Below are 14,241 nucleotides of genomic sequence, written 5' to 3'. Positions count from 1 at the left end.
GGAACAGTAGGTCATAAATATGGTTCTGTTGCTAATTTCATGGCCACGCTAAAGCTGATAAAACTGTAAAGCACTAATCAATATTGTTACAGTAACAAGGGATATAATGTCTGCGTGTAATGTGAAAGATGTCGCTCTTTGAGACGAATCCACTATAACAGTTACCCCCTTTTAGCCTCTTTTAGCTCATTGTCACACGGACTGTGACAACAGTCACAACAAACACCCGCTTTACTTCACGCTGACTGGAGAGGGCCTTGGCGTACTTGCTGATGCTGAAGCTTTGTCTTCAACCTAACCAAGTTATTTTTTGGGCTTAAACCTAACTCAAACTTTAACCAGAGTGTTTAACCAGAAAAATGTTTTGTTTTTGAAGCGGCAACGACGTCCTGTCGATTGTGGCGTCATATCAGAGGATGCTTATATGTGCAGATCTGGAGGACTTACTGTAAAGCAATGATGCACTTTGTTGTTTAATTTGGACGACTTTTGTGAAATTGTGTAGTGTGTGTGTGTAGTGTGTGTGTGTAGTGTGTGTGTTCATCCAGGTAAAAAAAGATCCATTTATTTTCTTAGTTCTCTCCATATATCTGAGAGATTGGTTTTAGAGCACAGCTGTGATTGCAGCCCATTGACTTTGGCTTCTGTGCTTCAGACTAACGTGAACGTTGGTTTTCTCTTTCAAACATCTGTGTTGTCCCCAAAGATTGAGGGACGTCATTGTGCCAACAAGTGCATGAAAACACACTCAGCCCGACCCCCGGAGGGTGTAAAGACCAAGGTCGCTGGGCCTCTGCCGCCTTGAGGCCGGGGACGTTTTGTATGTCACCGCAGTCCTTCTCTTCGGCACTGTGCTTGTTATATCATGCAAACACTATTTTTACAAGATAGAAACCAAGGCTTTCGCTCACTCAGCGATGACTCACACAGTGGGCTCTTTACGTTGCCTTGGGCTGCCATTGTGTTTGCGTAACTCTCGCTCTTTAAACGTGATCTCTGAGAGTATGCAGTATACTCGTTCTAGTGCCAGCGTGTCACCCTCTCGTCTTTGTTGATTATCAATACATTTCCTCTGCATAGATTCAGTACATGTTTTTCTTTGTGCATGCATGCCTTTTATGTGTGTGTGTGTGTGTGTGTGTGTGTGTGTGTGTGTGGCGGCCTGCTGCGTGACTCCTGCCCCCTCCATGACAGAGCCCCCCACCCTTCAGATGAAACTCCGCCCCACGGCGTGTCCTGACCTTTGGCTGTGTCGGAGGAGCTGCTCATTGCTCACTCACATCTGACTGGCTATGTATGAGAAATAAAACAATAATGGGTGACAGTCACACAGTCCTATTTGATTTCATTGGGAGTGACATAAGGTTTCGCAACATTGACATGACTACAAACTGAAACTTATGTCGTAGGAATAATCTGCATGCAGGAAAATAGAGTAGGGCCCAAACACACATGGGAAGCAGGAGGATGAATAAAGGTGATTTTGATAAAGAAAACGTCGAAACAAAACTTGCACAGGAGGTGATGTTGGTGAGTTCAAAAGCAATCAATAAAACCACCTGTGAAATGATTCATTTTAAACCGATCTTCTGTGTGATTATCACGAGATGATTGGCTGCCGTTCTCTTTGTTAGAGTAATCAAAGGTAAGACAACATTTCCTCTAAAACCCTGACGTTTTTCTGCATTATACTGAAACATGTCAGAAATCATTTTTGAACGCTTCGCAAATGCTGCGTGATTTAGTAATGATTTAATAACAATTTCTCTTTGCAAAGCGAGATGCAGAGGCGTGCACTGATGGCTCAGAATGAACGTTTTGAAGATAGAATTTCTTCCCTGTTTATGTAACATTTGGGTGTCCTCTACCAGCGGATTTCTTCCCAGTTGTCATGCATATAATTGTGCACGACGGAGCCAGTATGATAATAACCTAGTTATTGACCCCCAGTGAGAGGGGGTCTCTGTGGTTCTCTGGCTGGCAGGAAGGAAGGTGGGCGGTATAAGAGGGACTGCAGTCTGACTCAGTCTCTGCCTGGTCTGTTGGAGAGTCGACGGACGCTCGCTCGCGGTCGTCACCCAGCGAGTCCATGTGACAGTCAAACAAGCAGCCAGTCATGTGGGGGAGGAAAAACGTCCTCCATGTGATGTTGGGGAAACTCTAAACAGTTTTCATCGTGTTGTGTTACGCAAGAGCAAACCAGACTGTCTGTCGTCTACATCATCATCACTGTCGTTGTATGACGTGTTATAGCAGTGAACACTTTAGTGGTATCTGAGATAGTAGAGGAGAGTCAAAGCCTGGAAGTGTATGTGTGTTTGTCTTTGTTTTTCATACAGGTTCATTTTGGGACGACTCTTTAACCGGTTTGATAGAACTTAAACCAGACTGTTATCAGAAACGTATAATTTTTGCCTCAAACTGTGCTGAATGGGTCTGATGAAATGTAATCTCAGATAAAGTTCTGATTAGCTGTGTGGACTTTTTACTCCTCATCTTTGCACTTCAGCATCTTTTTGGATAGTTCCTGATTTAAAGGGGAACTCCACCAATTTCACGCATGATAATCAGTTTACTAGTCATGGGTAGTGTTACTCATCGTGTGTCTTTTGAGGCCGTTGTTTGTGGAGTTGTGATGAATTATGCTGAGAGGCAGTGATCTTTCTGATGGTCTCGTCTCAGGATCAACCGCGTTTTGTCTTCGTCTCAGACAAAGAGGACTCAGAGTTTTAAGACCACAACATGCTGGCATAAAATTCACCTCTGTAATGCTTTTTGATTATGTTATCAAAACATTTCTCATGGTACGCTCTTAAAAACACACATATACAGTATATAAGGCAATGAAATTTGTTTTTATGTGAATGTGGATCTTTCAGATCAGTTTGAGGAGTGTCTATGTGTTTGCATGTTCCACATTTTATCAAAAGTGTGTCATGCAGTCAGGGACTCGCACTGGTCTGGTCCTGGTTTAGTCTCAACCGTTCAATCTCTTGGTCTTGTCTCTGTCTCGTTATACTCTGGTCTTTGTCGTGACATTGCCGAGAGGTTTTTCGTATTTGGTATAAGTCACATCATTTCAATCACATCATGTTGGCGTGTATCGCTCTCATTTGCTGTTGAGGTGGCACTAAATGGACCCTGATCTAATTCCATAAGTTTAAGTGAAAGTTATGAAGTGTGCAATATGAAATAATACAAGACGCCAGCTTGAATTGCTGGCTAATCATGTGTGCACTCGCACCAGTTGATCCCTGGCCCTCCCAGCTGCACTCGACCCTTCTCGCTCCATTTACAATGAACAGGAGAGCAGATTGAGCGCGACAGGCGTGCAGGACCTCACACCGCAAGCAAAATCGATTGGTGGGGGACATATATATACGTAGGTTTTCCTATTACTGGGAGCTGGGACTTGCTGTCAAAACGGAAGGAGAAAGAGGAAGAGAGGCGATTAATATGCCCATCTGCTCTCTGCTGACTCACATTCCTCAGTGTAACACTGTCGATACCGCGTGGTTGTCTGCTTCATCCGTGTGTCAGATTTATTTAATCAGACAGGAATCTACACTTGCATCTAACAGTTTGTGTAAATCAAAGCTCTGTAAACCTGCTTCTACTTCTCTGTGGGAGACAAAGCAATGCCCTCCTTTTTTTTTTATTGTCTCGCAGCAGCGGAGCGACCTGCCCCCGTTTCTGAGGTGCTACACCGGAGCGTGTTCAAATATTTAGTTTAGTGCACCAGGCCAGTTACTTTTGCAATGGATTAATAATCTGTTTGTCTGCTCACTCGTCCGTCACACACACACACACACACACACACACACACACACACACACACACACACAGATGATGATGCTGTGGCAGTTACAACTGATGCGATTTGGCATTACTGGGGCACCATTCCTGCTGAATGCCCTAAAATGTGGCCTCCCCTGTGCCTCCATCCCAACACTCTCCCACAGTCCACTCAGCAATCACTCCAGCGACACCCCCCCACCCCCCACCCCCGTCTCCCAGATCCACTGTCGAGCCTCGTGCTGACACGCTGAGCACATTCACTTAGGGTGTGTGGACTCTGGGAATTCTCCAATGAGTGTGAAGTCAAGATAGAAAGCTTTAATACCAAACTACTCTCACAGTCTGCAAGCATTGGAGCTGTTAATACGTGGCCCTCCATAGGGATGCTGCATAATGACAAAACTACACTTTTTAAGCACTTCAGTGTGAGAAATATTAAACATCTACAAAATAAATTTATATTTGCATTTAACAAAATAAGACAAACTTCTCAAATGCATCAATGTTTAATTCTTTCAAAACACAAGCAGCCGTACAACAACCTTTGCCTCAATAAAGTACGATGAAATTAGCAAAATGATTTCTCATATGGTACAGACTTTGAAAAAACTCAAAACTCATGAAGCAGAGACCAAAATATTGTGCCTTCTAGTCCCTACGATAGTTCAAGCTCCATTTATGCTCCATCCTCCAAAAGTACAGCATGTCCACATACTTTTGGCCATACAGTGTTTATGTCACAATATAGGAACTTCAATGGAAGGAAACTATTGAAAGAACCAGATAAGAACAATTGTTTTTGGTTGCAGTAACACGTGTCACATTTGTTTTTTGGAGGTCTGTTGGGCAGCGCCAGTTTCAACGGCTCTACACGGAACTACAGCACCCTCCTGCTGGAGGAGGGGAGCGGGCTGCTGTACGTGGGAGGCAGAGGAGCCATGCACGCACTCAACACCTCCAACATCTCCACGCCAGCAAACCTCACGGTGAGCGCCACCGATTACCGCCACACTGCAAACGCCGTTTCACAAGTTTCCCTCCCATTTCCTCCATGGAGGACAAACTAATATTAGCCTTAAGCAGATTGAGCAAATCCCATTGTGTCCCTTCCAATTTTATGGATATGGGATTAAAAGCAGCAGGCGTTTATTCAAGGGTTACTGAGCAGAGTCAGACTTTAGTGGCGCAGCTAGAAATAAATACAGTGAGCTGTCCTTCTCTCTTCTCTCGTCCTGTTTATCTCACACTCTTGTTTTCTTCTCTTCATCTGCCCCATCTCATGTCCATAGATCTTATATATCTATGGTTCCCTTTCTATTTACAGCGCTAACTGAGTCATTAACACCCCCTCCCTGTTGTTTGCAGATTGATTGGGATGCTTCCCCTGAACAGAAGAAGCAGTGTTTAAACAAAGGCAGAGACAATCAGGTACTGCAAATTCAACTTGCATTTTTATTATTATTATTATTATTATTCAGCATTGTGTTCTTTTGCTCAAACTCTTTATTTACTGAGTTATTGTTGGAGATCATAAATTAAACACTTCTGCTTTGTGATGTGCATTTTGCTTCTGACAGCAAAATATACAAAATAAAATAAAGAAATCACACTATTTGCATAAAAAAGCTCCAGTACATGAAGTGGATCTATACAATGTTCTCTCGTGGAGCCAGAAATAACCTGTTTTTCTCTGTTCCCCCGCAGACAGAGTGCTACAATCACATCCGCTTTCTGCAGCGATTCAATGAGACTCACCTGTACGTCTGTGGAACAAACGCCTTCAGACCTCTTTGTGCTTACATAGTAAGAGCTCATGTGATTTCATTTCAGGGCAATTATGAGTAGAACAGAATTTAAATGATGACTTGTCTTTTTTTTTTATCTGTCTGTAAGGACGCAGAGCGGTTCAGCTTCTCCTCCGGCTTTGAGGAGGGCAGAGACAGGTGTCCCTATGACCCAGCGAAGGGATTCACTGGCCTCCTCGTGGGTGCGTCTCCCAGATTTGCATTTATATTTCTGTACTTTATTTTTCTTAAAGAAGCATTCAAACAAAACAAAACATAGTTGGTCACCTTTGCATTCATACATATTGATGGAAACTCATACCAGTTCATATAACGGATCAGTTATCATCTCATGAGGACACAAACACAATCCATTGCCTCGTGGTCATTCACAGGAACAGAGGTTGTTACCATTTAGACATATTATAACCACATTAGGTGATAGGTCAGTTTGCCTACTCACTCTGCAGTATGCCAACTGCTTTTCATTTACATCTGATTCAACTGTTGTGTCCACGTTTCTTTCCTGTCTTCATCTATCTGTTAATCAGACGGGGAGATGTTCACGGCCTCTCAGTATGAGTTTCGCAGCTCTCCAGACGTGCGCAGAAACTTCCCCTTCCCCACGCTCAGGACAGAGGAGGCCCCCACCCGGTGGCTTCTGGGTAAATGCAACACATGGCAGCAGTCAAAGAAGAGAGCTAATCATCAAATGCATCGAGTAATGAATAAATGGTTCCTTCACTTCACTTACGGTGAACTACTAAATGGACCAAACCTCATTGCCATTTTTGTACATTTTTAGCTCATTGGAGGTTTTGCTGTTACTACAAAAACTGATTGACTTGGAGATTAAAAAATCACATCAAAAAAAGAATTTCACTGCACTGCAGCTCTAACTGGCTTAGTTGTGGCAATTCAATCATACTTAAAAGCTCCATCTTTGGTTTCCAAGGAGACACTTCCAAGGCTGCTAATAGGTCTGTGTTTGGACATGTGGATCTGCATGTATGCGTCTTATTTGTGTGTGTGTGTGTGTGTGTGTGTGTACATATAGAGGCAGATTTTGTGGGCTCCGTGCTGCTGAAGGAGAGCGTCAACAGCTCCATCGGCGACGACGATAAGATTTACTTCTTCTTCACGGAGAGAAGCCAGGAGCAGATTGCCTACCCGAGCCAGACCAAGGTGTCCAGGGTGGCCCGAGTCTGCAAGGTCAGAGAGAGCAACTCACCCAAATACTGTTAACCATAATCGTATTAATGCTTTCTCTGGGTTTCCAAAGCCATTTACAAATCGGACAAGACTCACACGCCTGCAAGGTCATGGAGAGAAAGGGTTGAAATGAAGGAGGAGAAAAAGTTATTCAAAGCGCAATAAATAGTGGGATTATTTAATGCTTTACGTCACTGACGCAGAGTGAAGTAAATGGATTTAAGGAGGCTTTCTGCCCTTGATTCTTCTCCCTCAGCTGCCGTTCTGCTCTTAAGGTTATTTCAGTGCTCAACGAGCAACCAATGTTTGGGTGTCTCTAATCTAGGCTTCTTCCCTGACGGCGGTTCTTTCTGTGCCACTGTTGCCAGGCAAACTACAAGTCCACCAACCACCACCTCCAATGGCAAACCATCTCCGTCTCTTTATTGCCATCTCGCCCTCTCCCACTCACCCCCCCCCCCCCCACCTCATTTCACTTGCGATCAGCATCTCCGGTCTAGACAGCATGCCCAGCAACTCTCTTTCTTCCTCCCCATCGTTTCTTTTAGCCGTGCGCGGTGGTGTAATTACCATCACAGTGTGCTGTTGTGCTGAAATCATGGTTGCAATTTTTCTGAGGGAATCAAAATAAAAAAGTGTCCAAAAAGACTCTGGTGAGCGGCTGAAAACGATGTTAAGAAACAAACCCCTGCAGTTGGGCATCACCTTGTTTTGCGAGAATGCGGATCGACTTATCAGAGAAACAGAGAAATGAATGTGAAAGCTGCATATTGAGTAACCACTTCAAACATCCAGCAAATTAATCATAACAAAGATTTATTACTTCATTTCTTGATTTTTTTTTAGCTCTTTCTGGAGCTTTTTTCACCACACTGTATAGCCCCTTTTGAAATGAAATAATAGTAATTGATGCCCAATATTTGGCATCTGGAGCACGAGAGGAAGTGGTGTTGAAAAGAAATATCTAGGAACAAGATCTCGTCTCTCATAGGCTGCTAAATGGATAGATCTTTTTACTTTTTTGGGTGTTGAATCCTTAAAGACTATTGTTAGATATACACAGATATGTAGACGAGTAGATGTGTTTGCAAGCTCACTAACAGGCGGTAAAATTATTTCTGAACTTCCTGAACTTTTTTTTTTTTAGTCCCGTAGACTCAAAAAGTTCATCTCCTCAAGATTCTCTCTGCATCCAAAATTAAATCATTTCTGGATGTAAGGCCTGGACTCGTCGCCTCCGCTCTCTCTCTCCTCATCGGCGCCGTGGTGTTGTCAGAGCGGTCGAGGGTGTAATAACTCAGTCTGAACTAGGCCAAGGCAGCACATGCAGATGTCGAGCCGCTCCCCAGCTCAGCCCCCTTGGCAGATCTGCAGATAGCGAAGGCCCTGGCAGTCGCCTCGGGCCTGAAACCACTGAAGACTTGCCATTTTTGAGCTGCATAACCAGTTGTCCTCTTCTGTTTGTCACTTCCCAGCAAGACAGCAGCTACTTCTTCTGCCATCATGACCTATTTGTACAGAGAAGGGTGTAAATTACATGGAAAACAAGGTCTTTTCAGGAACATAAAGAGCGGAAATCAATACCATTCTGACATTATTTAATATCGGCCATTTACGCTGCTACGCTTGGACTCTTATTTTCTTGGATTTACGTCACGGCAGCCCGATGACCCGGACGGTGCTTTGATTGACATCGATTGTGATCTATCGGTGCATCCCTTTAGCTCTTTCCACAATAATAACCTGGTGTTCATCTCCATAAGAAAGTCAGTTGGATCCATCTCCGCCAACACCAACTCTCCAGAGGTTTTATTCAGTGAGGAGAAGCATTTGTCTGCAGTCCTTTCCCTCTCACTTACTGCCAAATAAGTTATTGATGGAAGTCCTTAATGCGGGCATTTTTGTTTTCCATATGCATTTTTTTTTTTTTTGTGTGTGTGGGAGACCGAGGCGCCCAAATTCCCACGAACAAAGAGAAAAGTAGTCAGTTCTTTTTTCCTCTCTACTAAATGAGGTGTGCTAAATTACTCTTTTAGGGAGAGATTTCTTGCAGCCTTGCCTCCCAGTGCTACCGAAATGCAATTAGAGCAAATGTGCTAAAGTAGGCACTAACATTCAGCTCCTGTTTCATAGGACTCTGCTCACTTCCTCCTCCATCTCTTTATGTGTGTATAGTGATGTGTGCATTATCATTTCCTGTCTGTTTGTAGATGATTACTGTTTCACTGTTATTACAGTCACAGATTAGTGGCCGTTGATGTGTGTGTATGAGTATGAGTGTATTTGTGTCATTTGAAAGTGTATATGCCAGAATACATGAGCTCAAGTGACTTTATTTAATCCTCCATTCATTCGTCCGCCGTCTCCTCTGTGTGCAGAATGACTGGGGAGGCCAGAGGACCCTGCAGAGGAAGTGGACCTCCTTCCTCAAGGCCAGAATGGTGTGTTCAGTCCCAGAATACGAGCTGCACCTCAATATCCTGCGCAGTGTGTTCGTCCTGCAGGGCCGAGACGCTCAAAGCAGCATTTTCTATGGCGTCTTTGGCCTGGAATGGTAAGAAACAACATGAAATTCTGCTTTTATTATGGACTTTTTTCCCCATTTAAGTAGCTTTAAGGTTGGAAATATCATATTATTCTATGCTGTTGGACAGAATCTTTTATATATTCTGTATCAGCATCATTTTATACACATTTCTCCAAAATCCAGCCTGGCACATCTGGTATGTTGGGAAACTTTGGGATCTCCACTAGAGTTTTAAAGTATTGTCAAAGACCATTATAAGTGAATGTGATTCTTTTTCCTTAAACTTCTCCTGTATCTCACAATAATGAGAGTGACATGATGAACTGCATCAACTTGTTTTGTGTGCAGCATGTGAGTACAGAATATCTCCATAATCAAACACAGACATGATGACTGTTTGCAAAGTGCTTTTCTTTCACGCAAGTGAGCGAAAAGGCTTCAGTCTGCACACATTTCTATTGATTTTTTGTTTCTTAGCCAGTTGAAGTTTGAAAGTCAAAAATGAATGCTAAAATCTATACTTTACTTGAATGAAACAAGCCATTTGTAGCCATCACCTCATTTGAGTCTTAATAATATTCAGCACACTAACTGATAACTGAAGACAGAGAGTTGTTATCAAAACAGAAGCAGCCAGAGCTGACGTGAGAATGTCAGAGGACGACGGCTGCCGGTGGAATATCTGGCAGCGGTGTGAGCGTGTGTTTATGCTGATGTGCCGAGTCATGCTGCATGAAACTGTCCCGAGGGTGCTCCGTTTGTGATGGAGAGGATAGCATTGCAACGGGAAAGTAACTCTCTCTACTTCTCTCTCTGCTACACTTCCTTTTGTGGATATTCAATCTCAACCCCCGTCAGTCTGTCTCCTCATTCACTGCAGCAGCTGCCTTTCTTTCTTTCCTTCTCTCTTTCTTCTTTTCTTTTTTTTTAAACACACACACACCTGTGTGAGTAGTAGTGGTGACTATGCGTTAGACTCAAGCGTGCAGCGGTGACTAAGCCCCTGAGCTAAATTGCTCACCAGTTTTGAAGACAGATTCAGGTTTCACTTCGATCGCAAATTTCCTCACTTGAATGCTTTCGAAGGCACACAATGGATTTAAGAATGTGAACGCATACCCCCCCCCCCCCCCCCCCGTTACTAATCTCACCTGTAGGGTTTAAGATTAAGGGTCACCTGGCTGCCAGCTCATGCTGTCGGAGGACAAATCTTTTCTTTCAACAAAACCACAAACGGGGATGCGTCACTCGGGACTCACGGGGAGTGGGGATTTCAGGGCTGTGAGTGTGGTGTTGAAAAACCTGCAAAAAATAAATATTTTACAGCTACTGGAGATAAAGAGGGGACAATTACACACCTGTCAGTGACGCCACTCCCACACGTCCATCAAAGACAAATTGATAAGATCCAGGGGGGAAATATGAGCGTAAAAAACTCAACTTTCCTACACTAACACCCCCAGTTTTCACAGAATAAAGAAGAGAAACCCAGTTACCTCTTTGCCTTATGACCTGTGATAGTTTTACAATTCAATCTTGGTTGCAGTTGCACCTCAGATAATAACCTGTCTTTCAGGAAGAATATCAAAGCATCTGCTATCTGCCAGTACGCCTTCTCGGATGTGCAGAAGGTGTTTGAGGGGCCGTTCATGGAGGTGCAGGACTCAAAGTGGAGGGAGTACACGGGGAAAGTTCCAGAGCCAAGACCTGGATCTGTAAGCTTCACCTATTAAAACCAAACTCGTTCTACCATCATTATAGTCTTTCATGTCTTTTCCTCTCTGATCATTTCTCTGCCTCTGATCTCCTCCGCAGTGCATAACAGATGCGCACAGGTCCCAGGGCATCAACTCATCTCGAGACCTCCCAGACAACGTCCTCACTTTCGCCAGAAGGCACCCGCTGATGGCCAGCCAGGTGCACCCGATAGGTGTGCGCCCACTCATGTTCAAGAGGAGTGTCAACTATGTGAAGATAGTCGTGCACAAGGAGCCGGCGCTGGATGGGAACACTTATACTGTTTTGTTTTTGGGAACTGGTGAGTTTTACTGCTGTGAAGACCGAAAGCAACAGAATGGGCTAGAGGGCTGAGTGCCACTAGACATGGGACAGTATGAAAAATGTTTGTCACGATTGTTCTGGCCAAAATAATGGCGATTCACAATATTTCCCCGATAAGCACTATGCTTAAAGATTGGCAGCATTTTATTGCCTTGGCTAATCCGGTGGCTAGCAGCTAACGATGCTAACTAATATTTTGATTGCATCAAAGAAAGGACACACACATGTTTTTAGTGAAAAAAACAACAAACAATCCTTAATAAGATAATCATAAATCGTAAGGTTCCCCTGCATAAATCAATGAATAAAAATAGCAACACTGCGTGAGTCTGTTCTTTCTTACATGATAATTGCTGTCATTTCTCTAGCTATTTTTCCCTTCTTCACCTTTTTAGTGAGCTAGACAACTTTTGCAAGTTACTCTTTTTATTTAGATCCAAAATATGATCCTACATTGTCCCTCAGTGCCACAGAAGTCAGAGATCATTGAGAGACGGACTCACTCATTGTTGGTTTATGTTCTTTTAATGGGATTTGTTGACAGTGAGACAAACACAGAATACCCATATTTTACAGGAACTGGATTGTGTTCTCTGTATTGCCTCTGAAGTGTCTTGTTTGACAAGGTTGTATCTTTTCCCACAGACGACGGGTGGCTGCACAGAGCTGTCGACGTCGGTGGAGAAATGCACATCATAGAAGAGCTGCAGCTGTTTGATAAACCCCAGCCCATAGAGAGCATGGTCATATCCTCCGCTCTGGTACGTATTCGTGCATGTAGAGTTAAACGTTTACAACAGTGAGTGATGCAAATGAAAACCTTTGATAGATCCTGGCCAGGCTAATTACATAATTAAATACATATAATTGGAGTGCCATTAACAGAGGATGTTTATCCTTTTGCACAAGGGACTCTGGTGCTCGTAAAACGTACCGCTTTTGTCCACAGGGAGCGCCAAAATCAGTGCAAAATTAAAGTTTGTGGTAGTAGCTTTAAGTTTTGGGTGTGCAGCTATTCTGCGGCGACCAGGAAAAGGAAGTTCACTTCAGTAATCGATGATTAACCAACAAATACGCTTCTTACATCCCAGTGCATCACAATGCTTCGGCTTTTATGCTTTAAAAGTCAAAAGAGTAAAAGTAGGAATATATTAAAAACAGATTTCCCTTTTTGATTTTGCAGCGGAGCATCTACGTCGGCTCCCACTCTGGAGTCGTGCAGGTGCCGATGTCCGCCTGTCAGCGGTACACGTCCTGTTACGACTGCGTATTCGCCAGAGATCCGTTCTGTGGCTGGGACGGGAGGGCGTGTGTGGAACTATCTTCACATGCACAGAGGTGAGGGAACACACTAACAAATGCACATTTCCAGCCAGGAGGCAAACAGATACAGAGTTTTATAGAAAGTAGGAAGAAAAACAGACGACACACTCACATAGATTTGGCAGAAAACGATCCAGACTCTTGCTGAGGCAGATAGATTTGCAGTGTTTCATCAAAGATCCTGAGTCTTTATCTCCCAAAATATCCTCTGTTTACTCTGCGTTCATTTCCTCTCTAACTGCTGCTGCATGCGATTGGATAAGAGCATGAAAAAAACCCTTTCAAAACTTCTGTAAATTATCTTTGTTGTTGCATTTTTCAGGTAAAAAGAGACATTCATTAACCTTCATTTAGATATAAGACTCAAATGCTGCTAAGAAAAAAACAAGTGTCAGCCCCTCCACATTATGAATATAACAGTGGTGAACAGCTCAGAGAATAGTATGCTGTGTTGATTTTATATATCATTATTGTTAGCCTCTCTTGAAATGAGTAATATACCTACAAACGGAGATGAATAATTTTGACACGGTGTACATTTTTGCATTACATGATCTTTAATTCTTTCTTCTGGGCCTCGACAGCAATACCGGAGTCTAATTAATTATTCATACGGCTTATTTTCCCTTCCAACAGAATTTCTATGAAGGCAGGTCTTACACACACAATGTGGTCGACCTGGATTTCTCCCACAGCTCCGTTGAGCCCAGCAGGAGCTTCTTCTGTTTACAATTAACACAAAAAACATTCAGATCTGAAAACGCACTTCTCTTGCAGCATTTAGGTCGAGTGTAACTGAGCATCTAAAACAGAAAATACAACATTTTTTACAGATTATTTCACAGATCCATAATTTACAAATCATTTTGGTAAGACTTGACTTAACGTCCCCCTGTTTAGCATTTATAAGTAGCATACAAACATTTAATACATTGTTGATAACACCCTATAATGTAGTTTTAAGCAGCTATATTGACTATGTTATTTATTTAGAAACATCATTGATTACTAACATGCATATCTTCTTACTACTACATTATAATGTATTATAATAACAAAGGTTAAATTAAAAAAGTCAAATGTATTATATATTTATATCTACATTATGTACATATGAGATAAATGACAGACACATACGTGAACCAGCTCACATAAGCCCCTTCCAAACAAAACAGACACATATACATAAATATTCCTTTGGCTCACTCTTGCACTGGGTATTGTTTGCACCTCTCTTCATTCACACTGCATGAGTGAGTAGCAGACATCTTAATCTCCATTACAGCAGCAGACACATCAGCCTTTCCTGTGGATTTATTTGGGGGGGGGGGGGGGGGGGAGCAGCCCAGAGAAAGCTGCAAAAAGAACTGAATGTTAATGGAAGGGTGCACTTCTCTGGTTAATACTGCACTATGTCCACTACTTTTTATTGATGGAGGTTGTTGAAATACAAAGATGGCGACAGAGAGGGGAAGCTTTTGCAGGATTTTCTTGACTATTCTTCACTGAACTGGGTAACGAAAACACACACTATAT

General features: G+C 42.9%; 1 protein-coding gene across 1 annotated transcript in view; it reads left to right on the top strand.

Moving 5' to 3' along the window:
- The window catches only part of sema4gb (sema domain, immunoglobulin domain (Ig), transmembrane domain (TM) and short cytoplasmic domain, (semaphorin) 4Gb), a 28,515-nt gene that overhangs the window by 7,628 nt on the left and 6,646 nt on the right, over window positions 1-14,241 (top strand). Inside the window, exons 2-12 of the mRNA XM_031843369.1 lie at window positions 4,636-4,784; window positions 5,164-5,226; window positions 5,503-5,601; window positions 5,692-5,785; window positions 6,134-6,247; window positions 6,640-6,794; window positions 9,173-9,348; window positions 10,898-11,036; window positions 11,137-11,359; window positions 12,028-12,143; window positions 12,566-12,720. Coding sequence (XP_031699229.1) covers window positions 4,636-4,784; window positions 5,164-5,226; window positions 5,503-5,601; window positions 5,692-5,785; window positions 6,134-6,247; window positions 6,640-6,794; window positions 9,173-9,348; window positions 10,898-11,036; window positions 11,137-11,359; window positions 12,028-12,143; window positions 12,566-12,720 — 1,483 coding nt within the window. The remainder of the gene's footprint in view (window positions 1-4,635; window positions 4,785-5,163; window positions 5,227-5,502; window positions 5,602-5,691; window positions 5,786-6,133; window positions 6,248-6,639; window positions 6,795-9,172; window positions 9,349-10,897; window positions 11,037-11,136; window positions 11,360-12,027; window positions 12,144-12,565; window positions 12,721-14,241) is intronic.

This window comes from Anarrhichthys ocellatus, unplaced genomic scaffold (genome assembly GCF_004355925.1).
Source record: "Anarrhichthys ocellatus isolate YVR2014 unplaced genomic scaffold, GSC_Weel_1.0 scaffold4, whole genome shotgun sequence".
In the NCBI taxonomy this organism is placed as follows: domain Eukaryota; kingdom Metazoa; phylum Chordata; class Actinopteri; order Perciformes; family Anarhichadidae; genus Anarrhichthys; species Anarrhichthys ocellatus.
Note: the sequence above shows the minus strand (reverse complement) of the source record. Positions and strands in the feature narration are given on the sequence as shown.